Here is a 20,665-nt window from a genome sequence, read left to right as displayed (position 1 = left end):
ATATATATATATATATATATATATTTCGTCCGATTTGCACAAAAGCCAGAGTTGAAGCCTGATTTGCTTCAAATTTTGTATATATACGCCAGAGTTGAGTAGAATATTTCATTTTTTAGAACCATTTTCAATGGGAGTTTCCTTCAGTTGACTCGATAGTTTCGTACAATTGCATTAAAATTGCTCTAGCTTTATATTTCCCATATTTTGTAACTAACATTGTGTTTCATCCCAGGGTGTCGGCCGATTTAAATTTTAATTCTAGAGATTTTATAGAAGTACAAAAAATTGTCTCCATATTGTAAATAAATTATTTAAATATTTCTAATAAAAGCCTTCATAACAACTCCCAACAAATTTGAACAATTTGAAATGGTAACACAAATTTTTGGTCTACATAGTGGTGAAGGGTGTAATATAATCGGCCCGCCCGACTTTAGACTTTACTTACTTGTTTTACTAATGAAAAATTGCTGTCAGAAATAACAAAAATATAAAGGAAAATACCGATTTTGAGGTGTGGATACCTCGAAAACTAGGATTTTCCGAAAAATGTTTTACTTTACATTTTCGCTTTAACCCTTTCACTACCGAAATAAACCTAATGTTAAGAACTTTAATTTATATATATATATATATATATATATATATATATATATATATATATATATATATATATATATATATATATATATATATATATATATATATATATATATATATATATATATATATATATATATATATATATATATATATATATATATATATATATATATATATATATATATATATATATATATTATAGTAAGAACATGTAGAACAAAAAGTGTAATTTTGAGGACTTGCCTCAATTACTTCTCGTGCTATATGAGTTTGTTCTGAAAACTTGATTCTTGAATTGAGACCAAATTGTCTTACGAAAATAAGCGCTCTTTGGCCCATAATATCTTTCGAAGTGTGAGAAAAAATACAAAAAAGAACCCGAAAACATACCAGCTATAGTTTTTGTATGAACGTCCATTTGCTGGAGACATACAGTAGGAAAATGGTCTCAAAATTTCGTATTTTTCGTTTATTGTTAAAGAAGTTTACAAAAATGCATTTTAGTGCTCGCCAATATGGAAGAAAATATTTATAGCTGGTTTAGATTAAAGCCTCTACTATAAATAACATCGAGAAATAATTCGAAACTAAGAGGGTAGAGTTTGCAGTCGTTTCCGAATGTCCTCCTGAATGGACATCGGTAGTGAAAGGGTTAAATAACAATTGTTCTTTTTTTAACAACTTTTGCTAAAGTAGATTTGTTCCCGAAATGCCCTCACCATCATCCTATGGTGGTGGATACAAAAACAAATAAGAAAGCGTTGTGTCCTGTTAGTGAAAATGCGTGCAAGCTTTTATGATTTTTAGCTTTAACTCCGCATACACCGTTTTCTCCAAGTATGGCCTATTTTCTGTTTTCCGATAAGGCCGGTATTAAGTCCGCATTATCGCGCTAAAATATCAGAAAGTACATTTTTCATCTGTTGCTTTGGATCTTTCTCCATCAAGTTATAATGAAATTTGACCGGTTTATTGTCTATGTAGAAGCGAAGAACAAATCGTACAAGCATTGGTAGAATGTCAATTCTACTCTCTATGCAAAATCGGTAGTAAGCTTTGGCCTCTGTGGTCATATGAATCTAAATCGGACGAAAGATATATATGAGAGCTATATCTAAAGCTGAACCGATTTGGCTGATATTTTGCAAGTTTTTCGAGACTCATAAAATATTCGGATGTACGGAATTTGAACAAGCCAACTATGACCAGATCGGGGATAAATATATATGGCAGCTATATCCAAATCTGAACCGATTTTTTCAATAGCGATATTCTTTGTCCCAAAAAACGACCCTATACCAAATTTGAGGACGATCGGACTTAAACTGCGACCTGTACTTTGCACACAAAAATACATGAACAGACAGACAGACCACAGTAGTGGTGAAGGGTATAAGAAAAGTGGTTTACCAAGGTGAGTTCAGAGACTTTTCAATTGTTATATACTATCCATCTTACCATTGCCTTTATTAGCTAGCATGTATGCCACCACAATAAATAACAAGACATGATTTTAAAATGTTATATACTTTAAAAAATGAAGTATATATTTTTTCATAAATATTTTTTATTTTGATGCACGATGCATTTAAAAAGTTTATTTTTAATGTATTGATGCATGTATATTTTTTTTAAAACGTTTTTCTGGTTTAAATATTAATTTAATGTGAATAGTGTGAATTTTGTATTTATGTGAATTTAGCAAAAAAATGAGTTTTATTTTTTTTTGTTTGGGAAAGAAGCCTCCTCCTTCGCAAATGTTAGTAGTTATGTAATATTTTAGCAAATTCTATGAAAAAGTGTCATTTTTCATATTAATTTGTTGTGAATGTTTTGCCAGTGTTAAAGGAATTTCTGCTAAAAACAGTTGTATGCATTTTGGTATATGGATAATACTCACATACGTCTTTAAAGATGAGTTTCTGGTTTTTTTTTTGAAATATTTTCTCTATACTTGATGAAGATTTGTTTTAAATTTCTAAGTAATAAATAACGTGTTTGTGTGTGTGTATTTAGTTATTTAATTTAAAAACGCGATATTTTCAATCAAATGTTTAGATGTGTTCAAATTTGTTTTCTGTTGTTGTCAATTTCTATTTTTTTGTTTGTTTTGTGTATGTGTTTGTTTTACTGTTTCAATAAATGTTTTCTTCTGTGGGGAGTAATTTGTGTGTTGGGACTTGTTGGATAGTGTATTTAGTTATATATTAATAATATTATTATTATTTGGGTATGGGTTCAATTGTAAAATTCTTTGCTTTTCTACATATGCTTATTCGTTTTAAGCTCACCTCTTCGGTGGCCATTAAAACGAAATTTAGTCGTTTATTCTAACTTCGAAGAATATATTTATAGAGCATTTAACTATATATTTCTTTTTGGATAATCAATGAATTTTTGTTGTTGTTGTTGTTGCTACATTATATTCTTACTAAATTGAATTGAGAGTTGTTTTGAAGGGCGGGAAGATGGAAGGGTGTATATAGTATATGTATAAGAAGTATGGTGTAACAAAAAATAAAACCAAGTTTTTTTTTAATTTTTTCAATTTTATCATATTTATAATATAATTGTTTAATATTAAGAAAAAAGAAAAATAAACTAAAATAAAAAAGAAAAAAATTATGAGTACAACTAACGTAATATGATTTGCAAAAAATTTCAGTAGTTTTTTTTCGTTTTCTTTTTTTTTATAAAAATTCAACTTCAAGTTTCTGCTGCTTACATGAGTAATAGAGAGTTAAAGGAATACAGAAAAGGGGTAGGGAAAGGAAAACTATATGTGGGTAATTCTATATATTTAAAAGCAGTAATTTTAGCTGCTTAGCAAAACTACGATGATGTATACAAAACAAAGAACAATGTTCTAAAAAAAAATATTCTTAAATCTTTTTCAATCCTTTTATAATAAACAATCAAGGAGGAGAGTAAAAAAAAGAGACGGACAGTGAAAGACAGGAGAATGTGGAAAGTAATGTTATAAGGAGGGACAGAAAATTATAAAAGAAAATATATGCAAGTGAAATATTTAAGCAGTATTTTTTTACATGGGGAGTTGTTGTTGTTGTTGGTTGGCTTGTGATTCAATGCAACTTCAATTTTAGGTTGTTGTTGTTGTAATAGTGATTTGAAGATCCATTTGAAATCAATGTAGCTATTTGTTGTTGACTGTATCATATCAATACTTTCAAGTCAATCAATTTAGCTCTTTATCTTCTAAGTACTTGTATTCAAAAGTGAATCCTTCCTTTTTTCGTTGACTCCATTTTTCATAATCAAAATAGATGTACGTACCCTGTAAAATTCGTCAATTATTAATAGTTACCACACAACAAACGCTTTAAAATATTTTGTGTTTTCCTATGTGACCTACTTGTTCGTAATCATCGTTGATAATTTTGGGTTCTTCGTGTCGTTGGAACCACATCATATATTTTGTATGGAAACGCCAGCTTTGTTTTTTCAATGCCTTAGCTGCCAAATATTGAGCTTTCGATCCTTCCATGTAGTAAAAAACAAAGAATAGTGTTTCCGTTGAGAGGCGTTGATAAAATTCAACAGTATCGTATATTGGAAGTTGTTGCTAGAGATAATAAGAAAAAAAAAAAACACATTTTTTTATTAATGCTACAATAAAGTAATATTAATAGAATATGATCAAGAGATTCTAATGAGAATTATCAAAGAGTCGAATTTATAGTTTTAGACATTTATGAGTTAAGACATTGACCAAATAAAAATAGATTTTGGATTTATGCGATTAATGAAATCACATTTCTGACAAATAAGATTTTGGGTAAGGCGTCTTTTGATTTTTTTTGATGAGTTGGCAAATCAAAGTCTGCTTCAAGGTATATTTAGGAAGGTAGTTTCAAGCTATCAGATGATTACAATTTTTTCATTTGAGCAGAACTTTGATTGTCGGTATCTGCTTAATGGCATAGGCGTAGCTAAAGGGGTTTTATGGGTTTTTCATCTCCCCCTACCATATACCATTCAGTATTTCTTCAAATCATGATTATATATCATTGAATTAAATATTATGGTTTCTTCCCATCTATAAGAATTTATTTTTTCTCTTTTTGAGGTATCTTCACAATGAGCACACATTGTAGCTTTTACCCCCTACGAAAATGTTGCTAGCTACGCCAATGTTTAATAGACAATTGTGACAAATAAAAATACAAAATAAAATTATTTTATACCAAAAATTTTGAATTTTCAATTTGCTTTAAATTTATGACACAAAAGTATCGAAATAAATTATCCTCATAATTGATGGTAAGAATTACTTCAATTATTCTTGTAGACCGTATCATATTTCGAAGCATACATCGATCATTTCCGGATTTTCTCTATTTTAAATTTCCAACTTGTTGAACATATTGTTCAACAAGTGAGACATTTAATTCAATTTGACTGACAATCAAAGTTTCAATATGGCGACTGACATCTTTGTTTTTGTAATACTAAAACTACCTTACTAAATCTGCCTTGGTCTGCTTCTTTTCGTTGAAATTTGACTTTGAAATTACATAAAATTGACTTTGACATTTGTATGCCTACACAGAAAAAAATATCACCACAATATTTCCAATTAAAAAATTGATTGAAGTTGAAATTTTTTTCAATTAATAAAATAATTGATACAATTACAGGTTTTCATTTCGTGAAACTGCGTGAGTGGGATTGGCTACCACTTTTAAGTCGTCTCGTCATTCAATTGATATTCCTGTGAAGTGGCGACGACGACGACGACGATTACTTTTTGTACCAATTACAATACTCGGTAATAAAAGGCCGATATCACTAGAAAACAATCAGCTGATGTGCAAAAAAATAATTTTAATTTTTTCGGTTTAAAATATTTTTATTTCCGACGCAAGTCTATGTCGAAAAATCAAGAAAAATATTTAATTTGACGCGGGAAAAATATGGATATATATTCAAGGACAGTAAAAGCTTCCAAAACTATAAAAATGGAGACGACGCTGAGATCAATGGCACAAGGATCATCATGAAAGAAAACAATCAGCTGATATACAAAACTGAATTTTAATTATTTGCGTTTAAAATGTTATTTGTTTGTAATCCAATTTTTACTTGGAAAATCAAAATAAATGATAAACTTGGCTCGGGAAATGATTTAGATATCTACATTAGGACAATAACAACATCCGGCATATACAATTGGAACGACGTTGACATTATGTGCCCAAGGATCATTCAAAATTCGTGAAGGACACATTTGTTATCTAAGTTTGGTGCTAAATAAAATACATTGGCCATGAAGGGTTTCTATTAAAAATAAATTGAATTGAAAATCAACACTTTTACTTTAATTGTACAGTGTTATTTTCTATGATTTGAATGTGATGACCATAACTGCTATATATACTGATCTTTTTCCAATTTTTTTGTAATTGTTGAAGATTAGTCACTTTACCTCTTAACAATTTCTATATTTTAAATTTATTTTTCAATTGTTCGATTAATAAAGTCTAAAAAACTTCTTCAAAAATTAAACACTAAACTCGTCGCTGGTAAATTTAAAGGCGACAAAAAGCGACGATATTGGCGACAAAAAGCGACCCAGGAATGCCGATTTTCTTCGATAGCAGAATATATCGACGAACGGAATACCAAAAAGCGACAAAAAGCGACGGCGAGGGCGAGGGCGACTTCAGGAATAAGGGTGATTAAAGAAAAGTAACCGTGTTTTCGCGGTGTTTTCATGGCTATTTTAGCACAATAATGCGATCTTAATACTGGCCTTCAGCTAACGAACTTTTAAGCCGTAGTTCACAGAAAAAAACATTTAACAAAATTTTTTCCCATTAAAATTTTAATTAAGTTTTAAAAAGTTATCAATTAAAAATTTAATTGATTCAATAATTTTTTTAATTGAAACAAAAATCAATCACAAAAATTTAATAGTATCAATTAACTTTTTAATTCGATCAATTAATTTTGATTTGACTTTCAATTAATTTTTTAATTGATAATATCAATTCTGTGATTGAAGACATTTCAATTAAAAAATTAGTTGGATCAATCAATTTCGTAATTGAATCAGAAAACATTTTTTTTTGTACGGAGATATCTGTCATCTTGCCTATATTTTCTATATACCAGTTAGGAACTTAACTACTGAAAATTTTTCAGTTAAAGATAACTGGAGAGAAGATATTTCCATTTTGCTTTCAGGCAGTTAAAGCCAAACGGAGCCACATTAAAATGACCGTAAAGTCAGTTAAAAAAGTGATGAATAGTTTTTTAATTTTAAGTTAAAAAATTATTTCAAACTATCAATTTTTAATCAAACTAAAAACATTAAGCCAATTCAGAAAGTAATTGAAAAATGTTGACTTTTTTAATTAAAAAATTAATTGAGTTTTGTATTCAACATTACTTAAATTTTTAATTGTATCATTTAAAAAATTAGTTGAAATTTGATTATGAAATCAATTAATTTTTCAAACAAGTATTTTTTATGCCCAATAAAAACTGTGACTGATACTATCATTTTCGTGATTGAAGACATTTCAATTAAAAAATTAATTGGATCAATTATTTTCGTGATTGAATTACAATTAAGATCTTAAGAATGGAATGTCGTAATCAAAGTAAGATGCATTTTGTATGAATCAGTTGATTGTTATAATACAGAAAAAATTCATACCTGTGGATAGTGCGGTGGTGTTTGCACTGGTGTACGATGGAAATACGTTGTTAATTTCTCTGAGTCACTAGGTGTTGGTAAATGATAGTAGGCTGCTTCCATCATTTGGAATTGTAATTGATGTTCCTTTTGCAACGGTGATGGACCCAATGGTGCTACACCCAACAGTGGTGGTATATGTGCTTCGTTTGTGGGCTGTTGGGATAATTGTTTACTATTTGCAGATGATGCACCTGCGCCTATAGGCTGCTGACCGGCAGCATTTGTTAAAGCCGATGCATTTAGATTACTACCAATGGGGCCGACACCATTACCGCCGCTACCAGCGCCGCCACCACCGCTATTACTGCCAACCACTGATACCGTTGAGGGGCCATTTGTTGATGCTGCTACAGCTGCAAGAGCTGTAGCTGTGTTCGCTTGTTGCTGATGTGAATTGGCAGTTGTGTCAGATGAGAAATGCTGTTGTAGTACTTGTTGCTGTTGCTGTTGTTGTTGTTGCCTGTTATCCATATTAGATGCTTGCTGTTGTGAAAGGCTATTTGAATCGATCACAGATCGATTAATGGCTTCTTGAGCCATAGTTTTTAATGAGATAGCATCCACCGAATTGCCTAAAATGTAAAATGCGAAATTTAAAAAAAATATATTCCAAAATTCCTTCTAAGTATGAATTTTATAAAGCCCACCGTTCATGTGTTTGGGTGAAAGTAATCCTGGCGAGGCTCGTGTATTACTATTCGTACCACCCAATCCCAGAACTTGTTGCTGTGCGTTCAGAACTTGTTGCAAACCAGTCATACCATTAGGTGAAATGCAATTGGCTGCTGCCGTCGTCACCAAATTATTAACATTTGCTGCATTGGCTCCTTGTTGCACTACATTCGCAATGCTACCTACTGCTGAATTATTGGAAGTATTGTGGGCTGCTTATGTTGTTTTAATGAAACGAAAAAGAAAACCATAAATTACAATCATTTTGGGGAATCACATTCAATTAAAAACTAACCATTTTGTAAATGAGAAGAATTAGTTTGAAGATTTGTTAATTGCTGTTGCTGAGATGAACTACCAACGATAGCATATGATGCTCCAAGCACAGGACCGTTTTCAAGATGTGCTACGAGAATATATTTATAATTTGTTGGATATATTTCTTGTGTGTCTTCAAATGAATTGCATAATTTGAAAACATAATTATAAAAACCAAATTGAAAAAAATAATAAAAAATTGGCGTAGCTAATGGGTACAAGGGGGCTAAGAATAATTCCACCCAAACACAATTTTTACAGACATTTTATATATTAGTTTTTATGGTTTTTATATGCCATAAAAGGCATTAATTTGTACAAGATAAATTTTTAAAATAAAAATCTTGTTAGAAATTTTGATTTTTTTTCTATTGGGTAAAAATCTTGTCTCAATAAATATTCTTTCTAAGTTAAAATTTTTAATTTACTTTCGAAAAACTCTTCTACAGTTGGACTTAATTTTCTCTTTACAAAAAGGTCTGTTGAGGTGATGTATAAAAATCCAGTTTATTAAATTTTCGGAATTTTACCGGGCATAAACCAAAGAGACATATAAAATAAAGGAAATTTTCTCTGTTGACGTGAATGAATTACGTGCTAGTTTTATTTGAAAAGTTTTTGCGTAGAGAGAGAGAGAGAAGAAAAACTTATTTTTCACATGAAATTCGAAATACTGAAACGACATCACTTCCGAAGAATTTATATGAAATCAATACAGCGAATTACTTTCACCCTATGACAAGCCCATGTAAAATTAATTGCTTCTGATCCGATTGTGTACCACTTCCGTATCCAAACTGGATATTTTCATTGGATTTTTGACTACACTTTTTTGAAATGAAAAATCGTATCGACTTTATATTTTGTCTTTTTTTAAGACACAAAATGGTTATTGCAAATATTATTCAGAAAATTAAGCTAAACTTTTACGTTTGGAACATAATAATAAAAAATATACAGGTGAAGAAAAAGTAGAAAAATTATATGGCATAAAATAACACAGGTTATATGCATTTGGTAAAATAGGCATATGAATTGTTATTGCCAAAATAGAATGAAACGAAATGGAGAGTATATTTATAGATTATCTGTCACTTACATGTATTATGTTTAGCAACTGCAGAAAACGCAATTGTCGGTGTAGCTTGAATCACAGATTGGCCTTGAATTTGTGTTGCATTGCTGGAATTTGTTGAGGATGCCGCGACAGATGCTAGGGTTGGATTTCCTTGTAACGTGGGCGCTGGTGCATGCTGTTGTACAGGAGGATTGTGGCCCGCCGCCGCTACAGCGGCAGCTAACGTTGTTGCTCCGCTTGAAGTGTTAATGGTATTTGAATTCGAATGATTTCCGACTACCGAAGCAGCTACCACTGCTGCAGCTGTAGGTTGTTGTGTAGGATGATGTTGTTGCTGCTGCTGTTGATGAGGATTTTTACTAGGAGTTGAACTGATAATTTTAGTCACGGTAACTAAAAAAAGAACAAGAACAAAATATGTGACATCATAATATTGAACTAATTCTCAAATATTTTACAACATACCATCTGATGCTCCGACAGTTGCTTTATTATTAGCTCGAACAGCTGTAGGTTTAACGGGTTGCTAAAGAAATAAAGTAAAAAATGCATAAAAGTAATGCACAAATATTTACAGTGTATCTAACACGAAGCGTTACAAAGTTCCAAGTTACCAAGGTATGGTAGCTACATTCATATTTCCTATCAGCTCATTATATGCATTGACTCATAGTTTATTTAGAAAGAAATTTATTCGTGATGGAGTTCTACCGTAATAGTGGGATTGTTGGAAAGTTACAACACCTAAAATGGCTTGGGTATCCAAGCCAACACCTAAACTGGCTTGGGTATCCAAGATTATTCGTAATTAAATGGCTAAAGGTTTGGAAATATACCGTGAAAGAATACCAAAGGTGAGCTCATTGTAAAGTTCTTACACCAAAACAAAAAAGTGGGATTTGGATTACTTTCAAGAAGTCCCCTTTTAAACTTTTTACAAAATTGGAAAAGTCTATGTTTCGAATTTTTTAAAATTTTAAAAGTTGCAAAATATGAATTTTCGAGAAAAAGAAAAAGGAGTTGCAGCGTTTTACATATACAGAAAAAAATTTCACGAAATTTTTTCCAATGAAAGTATTGAGTTTTAAAAAATATTCAATTAAATATATAATTGATTCAAAAAATTTTTAATTGAAAAAAAAAAAACAATCACAAAAATTAATAGTATCATCAGAGTAGTAATCAATTCCTAAATTTTTATATTTATATATCAAATTGTTTTTATAACGTAGTCTACATATAGTAGTAAGATATATACTTAGTAATAAGGTGTAATTATATGTCAAGTTTTTGCAGTCCTTGATTGTAGTCCTAATTATTTTTATATTTTTTTTAATTAAATTTAATGTAATTCTTTATTTTGAGTATCCCTGTAACCGTATATGGCAATTTCGGCTTGGTTGTAAAATGAGTTAAATATATAAATAGTATCAATTAATTTTTTAATTTGATCAATTATTTTTTAATGATTTTCAATTATTTTTTTAATTGATTCTATAATTTCTGTGATTGAAGACACTTCAATAAAAAAATTAATTGGATCAATTAATTTCGTGATTGAAGTAGAAGAAAAATTTTGTGTGCAAAAAGTCGAGTTTTGAAATTTTTAAAAATTTTCAAAATTCCAATTTTTGAATTTCTCAAAATTTTGAAAAAATCGACTTGGGAATTTTTTTTTATTAAATATTTAATTGATTCAAAAAAATTTTTAATTGAAAAAAAAAAAACAATCACAAAAATTAATAGTATCAATTAATTTTTTAATTTGATCAATTATTTTTTTAATTGACTTTCAATGCATTTTTTTAATTGATTCTATCATTTCTGTGGTTGAAGACATTTCAATTAAACAATTAATTGGATCAATTAATTTCGTGATTGAATCAGAAAAACATTTTTGTGTGAAGAAGTTGCAATGAGATGCAAAAAGTCGAGTTTTGAAATTTTAAAAATTTTTAAAAAGTCTAATTTTTGAATTCTTGAAAATTTTGGAAAAAATCGACTTGAGAATTTCTGATTTTTCCAAAAATGCAATTTTCGACCTTTGATTGCGACTTTAGACTTTTTGATGATTAAAATTCCAATGAAAAACTCGATTTCGTCTTTTTTGACCAATAAACATCTGCAGATTACATTCGTACACACAAAAAAATATTTTTTTTTGTATTCAATCACGAAATTAATTGATTCAATTAATTTTTAATTGATAAGTCTTCAATCACAGAAACGATAGTACCAATTAAAAATATAATTGAAAGCCAATTATTTATTTATTTATTTATTTATTTTATTTATTTATTTATTAATAAACTCAATTAAGACTTTAAGGTATTAAGTTCGAGTTTAGCCGCTAAAGTGAAAACTAAATCAGTAAAAAAGGAATAAAATTATACATATTTGTTGCAAATTTTAATATAACTTGATGGGGAATAGTCCAAAGCAAATTTGAACTAAGTTTGTATTCCTTAAAATGGATTATTAAAGAAAAGTAATCGTGAAAACATGACGATTTTAGCGGTTAAACTCGAACTTAATACCAACCTTTAATTGGGAATATTTTCGTGAATTTTTGTTTTATGTGTACAACTTTCAACTCGTTAATTCACCAAGTCAATGGTCATATCGAGCTACAAAAAAAAATTTTAAAAAATTTAGAGTACTTCTAAACATTTTTGTCATTTGAATTGGTAACAGTTCGTGTCAGATATTTTGTATACAAATGCTGTACATTAATTATAATGAGAATTATATAAGCATAAATACCTTAGCTTTACTGCTGTTGTTGCTCTCATTTTTATTGTGTTTATCCTTTGCTGTACCATCGGCTGCTGTTGAATCGCTTGAATAATTAAGGTTGATCTGTTGATGTGCCGAACCTCCTCCACTACCACTTGTATTTGAGGCCTGCTGCTGTTGTTCACGTTGTTGAGTTGGCAATGGTGATTGAACTGGACTACCGCCTGATGTTATACTACTTGGTGAGCCGCTGGTTTCATTACTATTATTACTGTCGGTTGTTGCTGATGATGGAATACCAAGTGAGACACCTTTACAATTGATGGCATACCAAATTTTTGTGTTTTTTTTTGTTTGTTTGTTTTTACATGTAGTTAACGTGTATTGTTTTTTGGTAATGTTTTATTTCATTATTTTTCAAAGAGACATTTAATTAAAGGTCGTTTCAATAGAAATTCGAATGATGATTCGAATTTGTTTATTTCATTTCGTATTACAGTATACGATAACAAATATATTTGGAAATGTTGTTAAATAGTTATGTTGAGGCGAATAATTTTGCAGAAATTTGACACACAGACACACACACACATATTTAGAAACAGGATTGATTTGTATGTTTTTGTTAACAGGATCAGACATAATTTTGTTTCGAAATCATAAATATGCACATTTACGGAAATCATTGGTTTCATTTATATTTTTATATTTCATTTTTTTAAGAAAAAGAGAGAAAAAAAGAGAAAACATAAAAACACACATAGAATATGTATAATGTTGATTATGGGGGGAGGTTGGGGGGAAACAAAATATAGTATGTATTTGGATACTAATAGAGGATTTGTTTTGGAAATGAGGGGAAGAGACCATCATCTTTCAGAGTTGATTATAAGCATTTGTTCTAAAAAGTGTGTTTTGTAAGTGCAGCTAGTTACTACTGAATGTGAAGCAGATATCAGTAGAATATAATAGATCAGTAGATATACATATGGTTTAGATTTATATAGGATAAAAATATATTTAATAGTTAAAGAGTCATTGATTGGTAGAAGGATCAAGTGGTTTGATTTATTCTATCCATAAATAAAAAATTTGTTATTGAAGTTCAAACACTGATGAAAATCAGACAGCAGAATGTAGGTGGATGAAAACGATTAGCTCCATTTTCACCACATATAGGCTGAGTTCACTCGGGCTTTTGAGATTTATTCGATAAGAGCTTAGCTTACCATACAAAATTTGAGGTGTATGGCACATGAATATCAGAAAGTTTTACATGTCAAATTTGCAGTCCGAATCATATGATGTCTATATCGAATTATATACCAATATCCACCGATTCGTATATGTTGCAGAAAATTGGTATCGGATCGGAATAGTTTAATAAATTTGTGTGGTGCCAGAGGGTAAAAACTAATATCACATACACGATTTCAAGCGGTTCCATCTGATCCGCTGAATCTATACACCATTTTTTATTCCTTTATTCACTCCACTTGGGAACATAGGACATTTACAAGAAAATTCCATTATATACCATAAATACTAAAGAAGAAATAGGGAAACAGTTCAAAAGATCAACAAATAGCATTTTTTATATGTCTAAAATAATTTTTGCGAATTATTTGAATTAGTCAAATTTAGTCATAAAGTTTGTCTATTTAATATTTGAAAATTTTTTGAATATTTGAACTTTTTTTGGGAAGTCTTGCTTCTTGCTTTTGGTATAAAACGAAAAAGGAGATATTCCCTCTAATCAATGATCCAAAACTATTATATATAAAATTTTAACCATATGTACAATAAAATATATATTTATTTCGCTTTGACACCTTATGTGTTTTGATACAATAATAGTAGGAAAATAGTTGCCGCGGAATTATATGATTATTGCCAGGATTTATTGAAGGATTTTTTTGTGTTTTGTTTTTGAAATTCTATGTATAAGAATAGATTGCCCTAGGGGATTCAGGGAAATATAAATACATTTACGAAAAGAGCTATTGAGACCCAAGTAAACTACACATTTAACAAGCAAAACCCGTAATGCTGTTAGTATTTCAAACAACACCACCAGGAGTTAATAGGAGTTTGTGGTAAATCCCACTTACCTGTACCTGAATATTCAACGTCGTCGATGCCAATGATATCATCGTAAATGAATTCGTTTTCTTCGAAATCGGGTTCCTGCGATGAATCAATGTAGTACTCAACATCATCTTTGATCTTATTAACCTTTTAAATATAATGAAATTTTATATATTTTTTCGTTAGCTTCACCATATTGTAAGTAATGCCACAGACAACAAAATTACCTGTTCTGCCTCCACATTGTCATTGTCCAATAGGCGCAATAATGTTTCCAACTTTGTTACATGAAATTTATGACGATCTAATTTTGACCTTAGTTCATCCATGCGATCCTGTTTGTCTCGATCTAGACGTTTCTTCTTTCCTGCCAGCAATGATTCAATTTCACTTTCATACTGATCGATCTGTATTTGCAGTGAACTTATTGAATTCGTCAACCAATTACGGGCTTCGTCTTTAATACGCTGTGCAGGATCCATTTTTTGTGCAGCACCCAAACCTTCTTTTGAATAGGCTTTTGTTTTTGTTTCTCGCTCGACAATTTTGAAACGTTCCATTTGCTAAATGAAAAAAAAAGTCAAATGTCATTTTCCCTTTTGAATGTGTGCAATAGGTGTAACATAAATACATACGAAGAAATTATAAAATCTTTTTCTGGGCAATATAAATTTCCAAAGAATTAAAAACAAAAATGTAATGAAAAATTGCATGGAATTAAGGATTGTTGTTGTCGTAATTTCAATATCTTTTGAAAAAATGTTTAAATTTTCTTCGTGAAAACTGTCGTCCATCCATATACAAAAAGTTATAGAAAACTTCAAGCCTACTTTTACCATAGAAATTCCTTTGATAGACTGTCAATAAATTGTTTTGCATATGGGCACAAATGTTCTACAAAAATTTTCTAATTTTGTCTGCTCTTCGGAGTGTCCTGATTTCAGAGGTTTCACTGTACAATTAAATCGAAAGAAATTAATGACAGAAGGAGAACAATAAGATTGAAGTCTATTGTCCTACGAATTTTTAAATAATTATATGTTATATGACAAAACTTGCTTGACGATTCTCCGGTCAAGGTCTACTGTTTATGCACAACATGAAGACTTAGTTGGGTCCTATGCTAATAACCCAAAGGCTACTGCGGTGAGATGTTGTTAGGACTTGGCGCATGGTTCCCGCAAAAAGATAATCCCGAGTGTGCTATGAATGCCTGTTCTTAGAGTCAAATGCCGCATAGTACAGAAGGAACGTGACCTTCTACGGACAGCTTTGAAACAACAAAAATCAGAGTCGGGGAAAGTGTAGCCGCCATAATTGTTACTTATCCGATTTGCTAGACGTCTAGATGTACAAGACAAATCCATTTGCGCTACCTAACCTATGATAGGAATATCTTCTAAATACTTCTATATATTATACTTTTAAAGAAAGGAAATATTCTTGTATTTCTTTGGATGATTATCCTATACAAGTAAATGTTGGTTTAGCTGTCAAGCCACCGTCTCTGTAAAAATATGGAGCCCGCCCAAAACGATTTGTTCTTATGATCGGCTCCCTATACGTGTCATTCTAGTTTCACTAAAGTTCAGCTAATCTGTGCTCACAGACTAGCTGAACTTTAGTGATTTTATTAAGGGAAAAACCCTACACAACAACAACGTTTATACGGAGATAATTCTGATTCTTATTATATTTTAATTAATTAAGAACGTATTTGAAAATAAATAAATAAAATCGATTCTTTAAATTGAAACCTCCGTTATTGAATTTTACAAAGTTATTCAATTAAGTTTTTTATTTTTTTTTTTATTTTTTACAAATTTCGTACTTACTGTTTCAATAAGCCTTCTATTTTCCAGAAGTGAACTTTTGTCCTTTATTTCTGCCGATGCTATCCATGATTTTATTTGATCGCGAAGTCTTTGTAGCTTCTTAATTTCCTTTTTGAGATCGGCCTCATACTTTTCCTTATGAGAATCATATTTATTATAAATAAATGGAAAAAACTTTCCATACCCCATGTTTGTTACTCACTTTTTGATTACTGTTGGTGGCATTGTGTACTTTTTTCCAAATATCCTCAAACGTTTCAACTCCTTCGGCAACTTTTTTCAGACATCGATCAATTTCACCTAGAATTATCGTAATACGAAGAAGATAAAACACTTTGGATTTGTGAATGCATCAGGATTTGGAACTTACCTTGCAACTTTCTCGTCGCAGCCATGGCTATGTAAACAATTGTTTATTTTCTTGGTACAAATGCTTAGACATAGTCCAGTAGAGACTACAGCTAATAAAATTGGTTCCTTCTCGTCTTAACTATGCACAAAATAATACATACGAGTATTCATCAATGCAGTTCCAGACCTATGATGGAGAATTCCTTCTCATTTATCAAATACGAGAGGAATATAAATAATGGAACAGTTGCAATATGTATCCGTGGTTGGTTTATTTCACCTAAAAAAATTAGAGAAACTACCATTATGAAAATCAGACTATAATGCAATGAAATAATTATTATTTTAGTGAAGTGTCGTTCCTATCCTATAGATGGAGATAGAAATTCAGTGTATTTGTTGGTTTTATGTTATGTTACTAATGTAATCGTGTGGTTGTTGGTTGGTGCAACACTCGACATAGAAGAGACGTCACTATGTAGAGAGGATAAAAAACACAAAAAGACCGCAATTTCGAAACTACTACATAATGCCTTTTTTATATATTATTCCAAGCTATGGAAGACGATTCCAAGGATTTAATAATATCATATATTCTAGAGATTTTATTATATACATTCGTTGTGGAACTATTTACATGAATTCTAAATGGTTTTAGAGTTTAATTGAACAGTTTCGTAGACACCAAACACAAATCTCCCTATTTTGCAATTATTTTTATTGTTTTAATCCGTACTAAACTTTCTATGCATATTTTTTGTTCATTCGTCGCATTCACATTCTTCTTCTTCCCTATGAATTCTTTCCATTTAGCTTTGATTGTATATTTTAATGGTAAATAACTTAGTTTTCAAGCACACTTTTCTTCTACCGCAAAACTCCCTCACCTCTTTTATACTTGGATAACAAAACTTTTAGAAAATATTTATTAAAAATAATGCTTGGATATTTTGGCGATTTTTTGTTAAAATCAATTTTCGATTTTTTTCACTTGTACTTCTCCTTAGTGTTGGGAAAGTAACGAGTATTTGATTGCAAGTACTCGTTACTGACTAATCTTTTGAGTACTCGTTACAGTTAAATGAGTACTCAATATCTACAATACAATCCCAATAAACACAAACGTTTGAAAAATGCTAAAATTCAACTGTTTTTCAAACAATTAGGGAATATTTATAATATTCGATCATTACAGAACTTACTGGAATTTTCGTTCGCCTCGAGACGAACGAAACGTCAAAAATCACTCGTTGATATCTCGAGAACTAGAGTTTGAATCACAATTGTTTCGGTGGTCGATAGTAAATCATAAAGGATGAGTCCATGGCAAAGTTGGAGGATTTCTAGCAAATATATATAAAGTTATTTTAGTTTCACTCTAGACGAACGATTCGTCGCGGGACGATTTTGAGTTTCATGAACAGGCAGTTATTTTTTGATACAAGAACAATGTTTTTATTATTTTACCCATTATATATCCAACACGACCATAAAAAGTTCACAGGATCAAATAGAAATTCCCATAACCATTCAATTGGTTACGATAACCAACGCCGATAAATTTGGTTTTATGTCGTATAAAATTGTTGAGCTAACCACCAGCATGGGAATCAACAAATGGTTGGTACAACCAAAAGTTGAGTAAACTAATAGAATCTTAGTCAAATTATGGGACGCGCTTAAGGCAGTTGTTGCAAACAAATAACTATTAATATCAACATCGACATGTCAGATGACATGACGCTACATAATTTGCAAAACGGGGAACAGCGTCACTAAATGTACTTAATAATAGTCCGCAATAAATTGAATAGTTTATCCCATAGAATAGAATTTGGCTTAAGGTAAGTATCGCACCGATTTATAAAAAAGGAATATTACAAAAGTTTCCATAAAGTTTGCAGGCTTCATACACCAACCAACACAAATACTTTTATTGTATTAAGCACATAAAATTCTAGAACTACTTCAGAGATCTGTATTTATATCTAGAGACTTAAGGAGGACATTTCTGGTAAGTATAAGTCTATGTATGAATTATAATTTTATATTTATAAAAACTGTAATATGTACGTACATGCATAATATATGAAAATTGAATTATATAATCTCAATATAATCTGCCCTTTTCATTTAAAATTGGAATTTGGTAAGTATATCTAACAATTGGTCAGGGTAACAATAAATAACATCGTGGGAGGTTGCACCAACAAACCATATAAATAACAACCAATTTCTCATATCCGAAACGAATGCTTTCGTTTGACTAGGATTCCCAAAACAGCTGAATAATAATAAAATAATTATCCCAAAACAGCTGGCAAATAATTCGGTTGAGGCAACGAATTTGTTTTCTAGGTGTAGTTATGGAAAAGGATAGATTATCCATCCATTGGTTGCACTTTGAAAGATTTGTGGAAAATTTCACTTGTCGATGAGACACCATATTTTTTCATCGATTAGCTTTTGAATGCTTCCAAAAATGTGTCATCCAAAGATATTAGTTTTCTGCAAATAAATATGCGTTTAGAGAATTCTTTAACTTTTCATTCCATTTTAACTTACCAAATAATATAATTTCAAATAATTTCCAAACAATTTTCGTATTTTTATATTTCTACGCGGCATAAAGATGTTTTGAAAACCACAAAATTCGAGTCGTAGCCATCAAATTGTGATCGAAATGAAGGGAATGGTTCGTCGAAAGGTTCCATAACATAGATCAGCAAATAAAATGGGATAAATGCAAATAAAATGGGATGTTTAAATGTTACCGCTTTCAAGGTACCACATTTAGGATTTATGCAGGATGGAGGATGCATCCTTAGTTCATATATCCGTTCAGATTTAGAAATTTGTCAATAGTTTCTTTCCGCTCTGAAAAGTTGTTCCACATCCAGATATTTTTAATTTGACATTTATATTTAAGCCATTTAAAATTGTTCATTAATATGCAGGCAATTTGAAATAAAATACTCTGAGAAAATACTCATTTTACTCATACATATAAAATAGATACACATACATAATACATGTAAGTAAACAAAACAAATACTATCAAATAAAAAAATTCGAACCTGCCCTGCCAACATTTGGGTGATAGTTTTATCGTCTTTCCTCTAAAATGTCACTATTTCGGATCGCTAGGAAGTTTTCTGGTAGTAAAATCGCAAGCACAGCAACAATAAAAACAACTATCGCGTGGGGTGTTTCCGTTTCGAAACAAATTCGACTCTAACAGCGATCAAAAATCTAAATATAGACTCCATACATCGACATAGCTAATTTTTCAATAGCACCTCTCTGGGAGTACATGTGTGTAAAAAGCCACTATCAACCAACGAGCGTGGGTGGCACAGAGGGAGAGCCTCTGACTTGAAAACGAGAGGTTCCGAGTTCAAAGCTCGATGCGGCCGATCATCATTTTTATTTTTTAAAAAATAACTATCGCTTTTTTGACTTCTTTTGGTCACTGGTTTGATTCCCCGAGAACACTATCGCGTAGTGGGACATTTGTTCCCGAACGGGGACACTTACTCGATAAGAAAATGATATCGCCTATGAAAGTTTTATCTTCCAGGGTGAATCTACTTCGATACACTTTCGATAGAAAATGTTTGCAGGGTGCAAAAGGCGGTCAAACAAAAATTGACGCCTTTCAAAGTTGTTATGCCGTTTATCAGTGATGCCAACTCCCGAAATGCAAAAAGCACCAAATATATATTATTATCTGTTGGGAAAGAAAATATTATTAAAAATTATACAAATGGTCTTTTTTGAATTTTTTATTAAAGTAACGAGTAGTAACGAGTACTCAATTCAAAAGTAACGTGTAGTAACGAATAGTCAAAAGTAATCAAAATTTCCAACATTACTTCTCCTGAACAGAAAACGAAGCCGAAGCGATATTGTAGCCGATATGGTAATAAATACTAACGCCGTTTTGGTGCAAAATGTTAATCGGCGACATGTAATGCGCTTTATGCGCTTTACAGACTATCAGTTATTCCGGACGACAGTGCTCGTGTCGAACATATCCCATATATTGTGCACATTATCAGTTAAGTCCGAAGGCATAATCGATACTGCTGCATGATTATGGGATCGATAACACATTTACCGATTATTTAGTCATCGCCAACAAGTCGTATCGATCCGACACACTGCAAGATTCTTTATAAACACCGACATTCCGTCCGGAATAACTGATAGTCTGTAAAGCGTATTACAGACTATCAGTTATTCCGGATGACAGTG

The 20,665-nt window shown here is 30.8% G+C and overlaps 1 protein-coding gene and 1 long non-coding RNA gene across 9 annotated transcripts; both read right to left on the bottom strand.

Moving 5' to 3' along the window:
- Positions 1 to 2,117: 2,117 nt before the first annotated feature.
- Positions 2,118 to 17,417, bottom strand: Not3 (CCR4-associated factor Not3). Of its 8 annotated transcripts, none has more exons than XM_075293293.1 (14): positions 17,296 to 17,417; positions 16,428 to 16,688; positions 16,260 to 16,357; positions 16,058 to 16,192; positions 14,450 to 14,785; positions 14,246 to 14,369; positions 12,162 to 12,445; positions 9,864 to 9,924; positions 9,420 to 9,791; positions 8,298 to 8,408; positions 7,978 to 8,217; positions 7,289 to 7,902; positions 3,980 to 4,189; positions 2,118 to 3,901 (listed from the first exon to the last, which is right to left on the bottom strand). In XM_075293293.1, exons 2-14 carry the CDS (start codon positions 16,450 to 16,452, stop codon positions 3,803 to 3,805), a joined length of 2,709 nt encoding a protein of 902 aa, XP_075149408.1. In that variant the 5' UTR covers positions 16,453 to 16,688; positions 17,296 to 17,417; the 3' UTR covers positions 2,118 to 3,802. The 8 variants fall into 8 exon arrangements, with proteins under 8 accessions (XP_075149408.1, XP_075149409.1, XP_075149412.1 ...); XM_075293294.1 differs by having other exon boundaries at positions 7,978 to 8,214; XM_075293297.1 differs by having other exon boundaries at positions 12,162 to 12,418.
- Positions 17,418 to 18,294: 877 nt separating this feature from the next.
- On the bottom strand, positions 18,295 to 19,468 carry LOC142226803 (uncharacterized). Its single transcript, XR_012719753.1, has 2 exons — positions 18,974 to 19,468; positions 18,295 to 18,916 (listed from the first exon to the last, which is right to left on the bottom strand). It is a non-coding gene; the product is annotated as an uncharacterized LOC142226803 (long non-coding RNA).
- Between the last annotated feature and the right edge of the window lie 1,197 nt (positions 19,469 to 20,665).

Source organism: Haematobia irritans, chromosome 2 (assembly GCF_050003625.1).
Source record: "Haematobia irritans isolate KBUSLIRL chromosome 2, ASM5000362v1, whole genome shotgun sequence".
Classification (NCBI taxonomy): Eukaryota; Metazoa; Arthropoda; class Insecta; order Diptera; family Muscidae; genus Haematobia; species Haematobia irritans.
The sequence above is the reverse complement of the archived record's forward strand: the minus strand, read 5'-3'. Positions and strand labels throughout refer to the sequence as shown.

Coding starts and splice junctions, on each gene's coding strand:
- Not3 (XM_075293293.1), bottom strand. CDS start 16,452: ATGGCTGCGACGAGAAAGTTGCAAG. Junction 16,193..16,259: donor CCACCAACAGTAATCAAAAA/GTGAGTAACAAA, acceptor GATTCTCATAAG/GAAAAGTATGAGGCCGATCT. Junction 3,902..3,979: donor TCAACGATGATTACGAACAA/GTAGGTCACATA, acceptor CGAATTTTACAG/GGTACGTACATCTATTTTGA.